Here is a 4,414-nt window from a genome sequence, read left to right as displayed (position 1 = left end):
GAGTATCCTTTACGATATGGCCTTTTGAATTGTCGATGCTCGTTTAGGTGATTCGCCGTCGCCGCGGTCTCTCTCTCTCTCTCTCTCTCTCTCTCTCTCTCTCTCCTTCTCTCTCTCTCTCTCTCTCTCTCTCTCGCTCGCTCGCTCGCTCGCTCGCTCTCGGTGGTTCCTCCCAACATCATTGAACGCTTCATTTTCTCTTGGTGGCTCTTTGCCTGAGAGAGAGTGAGAAGAATGAAAGAGACGGATGGCTGCGTAAGTTAACATCGACATTTCGCATTGCCACGCCACCCATAGTTTCCTGCTTAAGGTGTTCGTGTGTTTTTATTTCACTGCGTTTATGCTTCGAAAACAAAAAATAGTGTCGAGCTGCAGTGTGGAGCGGTAGTGCCCAATGATTGAGTGGATAGAAAGAAATGAAGTGAGAGCGTTAAACGATGTGGGTCTGAAATATTTTTCTGTTGCCTGTTGCAGGTCTGTCGCTGTTCCCACTGCAGTTCCTCACGTCCCGGACTTCCCTGGTGTCGTTTTTCGGCGCCGTCCTAGTGTTTCGACGGTAGCGCGCCGACTGAGCGCTCGTACTGAACTGCGCGCGCAACTGGCGCACCTAAAGCTGACCCATTTGACGCTGGCGCGTCTCAAGCTTTTGAAACTGTGCAACAAAGTCGTGCCTTCCACGAGGACTATCAGTGAGGTACGTCAGCCACCTCTGCACTGGGGCTGAGCCTTGTGGCGCACCTGCAACTGAGGATCTGGTCGTCTTGTGCTCTGAAGTCCTATCGAGCGCAGACTGACCTGTGAGCTGTGACGTGTGTGATGCTGTGAACACTGTGGTGTAAATTGTAGATGATAAACAAGTTAATTAACACTGAACGAGTGACACCGACTGGATTAAATTGGAACATTGTCTGTCGATGACAGAAAAGTGATTGGGATGAAATGTGCTGGTGTAGACTTAAATGGAGCGGTTACACTAGTAATGGTTTTGTGTCGTTTTTTATTTTATAGTACTTTTATTCCAAGTTTTGTTACACGACGCTGCTTTTAAGTTATTTGAAAAGAGAACTTTTATGTTTGGTAAATGACATCAAGGTTCGAAAGGGGTCACTATAAAAGAAAGCAGTGACACTCTTCTACGTGCATAATTAGTGTGGGCGTAGAAGTGTGTAACTAGTTCTTATTGGAGTGGACGGTTGAAAAGTCGCAATTTATTTCCTGTTTGTAGCACAGTGTTTGAGACATAATATATATGTCTACGGTTCGTGTGTTTTTCGCTCTTTTGCTTTTATATTTCCGAAGCTATTCTGATTGTACAGTTGTAACTTTGGTAAGATGACGAAGATAACTTTCTGGTTTTCAAAGAAAGAATAATAAAATTTTAATATTCCAATCTGGATACTAAGTACAGATAACACTTCAAACTGTTTTTTCGTGGATATGTTAGACCGAAAAGTAATGTAGATAACCTATTTGACGAAATCGCAATTTTTAAATTATGTAAATTCTAAGTCAAGAATAATAGAAGGACCTTTGTTTCGAAATGTAAATATATTTGTATATTGTGAAGATTTAACTGTAATTTACTACGCTGTCGTTGTAATAAAGAAGTGGCTCAATAAGTACTGCTGTAGATCTCGCAGAAGAAATTTCTCGAATTATAATAATTTGTTGTTATTTTTATTGGACTTCCCTACAGGGCGTTTCCCTATTGCGGGGACAAGACTGTACGGTGGGCAGAAGCAGGAGATATGAAAGAATAATAAATCTCATAGAAAAGAAAACTTTGTCAGTGTCCATTAAATCAAACAATTCGCCAACTTACCCTCCTCGATGGTTTGAGAATGTCTTCACTTGGCGCCACTGGCGCCCTCCTCCCCCTTCTCTCGCCACAGTCACTGCACGACAGTCGTAAATTTCATTTAAATGATATTCTAATTGTGCGGCGACGCGAGACATAACACGGGCTAAAATTATTGTCCTCGCATCTGCAGCGGTGCAGGGGGCGCAGGGCTCCCCAAATGTGCTCCGGGTGATACATTAGGCCGTGAATACAAAGTACAAAGCAATGTGCGGCGGGAGCGCGTCGCGAGCAGCTGCACCGCGAGGGGCGCGGCTGCGTGAGAGCGTGACGAAAGCGGAGGGCGGAGGCCCCGCCTGTGAATATGTTGTCTCTCTATCCCTTTGGGGAGGTCAACTCGCACTTGGCCTATAAAGCCGTGCGACCCAAAATAATTCTTGTCACCAAACAATAAGTTGAACATATGCGGCATCGTGAAGCAGCACCGGTGAAAACCTTATCAAAATATGGAGGTGTATTTTATCTACTCCTTCAATGAGCAGAATGCTCGGCCGTAAAGCGAACATCGATTTTGAAATATTTGAGCCGTTGTGGTCGCAAATAGTGTCCTCCCCCCGTTCGTAGCCCAAACGTACCCGCAACTTATAACGTAAATGAATGTTAGTTACCTAACGTAACCTCATCGTAACAAAAAGAAAAAAAAACATGTAACAAACAAGAAAAAGTTAAAGTTCTTAATTTTCAAAAAGACTCCACATTACTCAGGCCTTATTGCATACCGTGTGTGTGGGCCTACTCGCTCTATCCGTAAAGCGCCATGGTCCCTAGGGTATGCAAACCCGCAACACTGTTGTGTCGTAGCTCTGACACACGGTACAGACAGTTTTAAAGAGTCCGATTTGTTGCCTTCCAAGAGGTCCCCGATAAAAGTTTGAAGTTATAACTTTAACGCCTGAAGTCAGAAGTTACAGAGCCCTGAGAAGGGCCTAAAACGGTTCCTGTATAGTCAACTCTTGGGTCAACTTAAACAGCTGTCCAAGAGGGCAGGGAGTGTAAATACACGAAAAGACATTGTTAACGAACCGTAGTAATAATATGTTTAATTAATACACATTTCTCTTTACATGACCAGGAAAAAGTATCACAATGGTACCGGGCAGACGATAAACTCAAAACTTCCTAGCTATAAACTTAATAAATAAGTGATAAAAATTGACAAATTCAATCACAAAAACAATCGTAATAAGTTACTCTAAAATATTTGCTTCTGTAATCAGTCGGATCCACAGCCTCAAAACTTTCATTCAGTCGACAAAGGAACGTACCCTCCCAGCAGGTTCAGTCAGACTAGACTCCGCAGCGCAGAGAGACTAGACGTATACACACCGCGGCGGGGTCCCTGGGCTCGCGGGGTATGCCCGCACGGGCCGGTCCCGGTCGCACCGCCCGGCCGCCCACATCACATGTCCATGAGGATCTGCACGAGCACGGGCACGAAGAACTCCACGAACAGGTAGAGGAAGAAGCCGAGCACGGGCGGCAGCAGGAGCAGCGCCACGAGGAAGCAGGGCGACGGCATGAGCAGCGACGACACCGGGACCGTCTTCATGGGGCACACCGAGAACGAGTCGCCGTCCACGCCGTCCCCCAGCGCGAGCACGGTGTCCGCCGTACAGCTGCTGAGCGCGCTCGTCGACGAGGACGTCGTCGAGGACGCCACCGTCGACGACGACGACGACGAGGGTGACAGCGCGAGGTTATCGCTGGCGAAGTCGACGGGCCGCGGGTTGAGGAGCGGCCGCTGCTGTGGGTCCGGCGGGTCCGCCATGCTGCCGGCCCGGCCCAGTCGACTGAGCCTGGGCGGGCTGAGTGGAGAGCGGGCTGAGCTGGCGAGGCGGTGACCCGGCGACGCGACGGTGACGCGACCGGCTCGGGTAGAGTTCGGGCGGCGAGGTCAGCGACGTCAGCGGTCAGCGCGCGCCGCCGGTTGGAGAAGCCCCGGCCGAAGCCGGCAGAATGTGCTGTTACGGTACGGTTCGAGTGCGAGCGCCGGCGGCGCCTAGAACTGGTTCATGCCCCAGGCCCAGCGGTGCACGACGGGCGGGAAGGTCCACTTGTCGGGCAGGCCGACGTGCGGCGTGGTGGCGGCGAAGTCGGCCGTCGACCAGCTGAACGGCGGGCACGAGTCGGAGTAGTGCGGCGGGCCCGACTCGCCCAGGAACATGAGGTCGCGCGCCAGCTCCCAGCTGGTGATCTTGGTGTCGGTGGCGCCGTGGTTGCGGTGGCCCAGCGCGCCCCACGGGTACCGGCCGCCCGCCGGGTTGAGGTCGCTGCGCGCCGCGATGGCGTTCTCGCCGTTGTGCGAGGGCGTGCAGTTGCACACGGACAGCGGGTCGTTCTTGAAGTCGTTGGAGCGCATGAGCGCCCACATGGACATGAGGTCCGTCACCTGGCCCTGCGGACAAGACGCGAGCAGAGAGTGTCAGGTGAAAACCCCTCCGCACCGCAGGCAGGCGGCACCGCGCCGCGCACCGCACTGCGAGGCGCACAGCTCACAATGACCTGCGCGCCGTGTGCCATTACCTTCGGCGCCCCGTGTTAATGTGTCCCCGCCCC

At 51.1% G+C, this 4,414-nt stretch overlaps 2 protein-coding genes across 2 annotated transcripts in view; one reads left to right on the top strand and one right to left on the bottom strand.

The window, feature by feature from the left end:
* Positions 1-1,781, top strand: part of LOC113205697 (uncharacterized) — a 310,184-nt gene extending 308,403 nt beyond the window's left edge. Inside the window, exon 6 of the mRNA XM_026421408.2 lies at positions 475-1,781. Coding sequence (XP_026277193.1) covers positions 475-560 — 86 coding nt within the window. The 3' untranslated portion in view covers positions 561-1,781. The remainder of the gene's footprint in view (positions 1-474) is intronic.
* Positions 1,782-2,869: 1,088 nt separating this feature from the next.
* LOC113205696 (putative phospholipase B-like 1) lies at positions 2,870-4,355 on the bottom strand. The gene has a single exon (XM_052265343.1). The coding sequence runs from the start codon at positions 4,233-4,235 to the stop codon at positions 3,858-3,860; it is 378 nt and encodes a 125-aa protein (XP_052121303.1). The 5' UTR covers positions 4,236-4,355; the 3' UTR covers positions 2,870-3,857.
* Positions 4,356-4,414: the final 59 nt, after the last annotated feature.

The sequence above is a fragment of the Frankliniella occidentalis genome, unplaced genomic scaffold, assembly GCF_000697945.3.
Source record: "Frankliniella occidentalis isolate FOCC.00 unplaced genomic scaffold, Focc_3.1 Scaffold1, whole genome shotgun sequence".
Lineage (NCBI taxonomy): Eukaryota > Metazoa > Arthropoda > Insecta > Thysanoptera > Thripidae > Frankliniella > Frankliniella occidentalis.
Note: the sequence above shows the minus strand (reverse complement) of the source record. Positions and strands in the feature narration are given on the sequence as shown.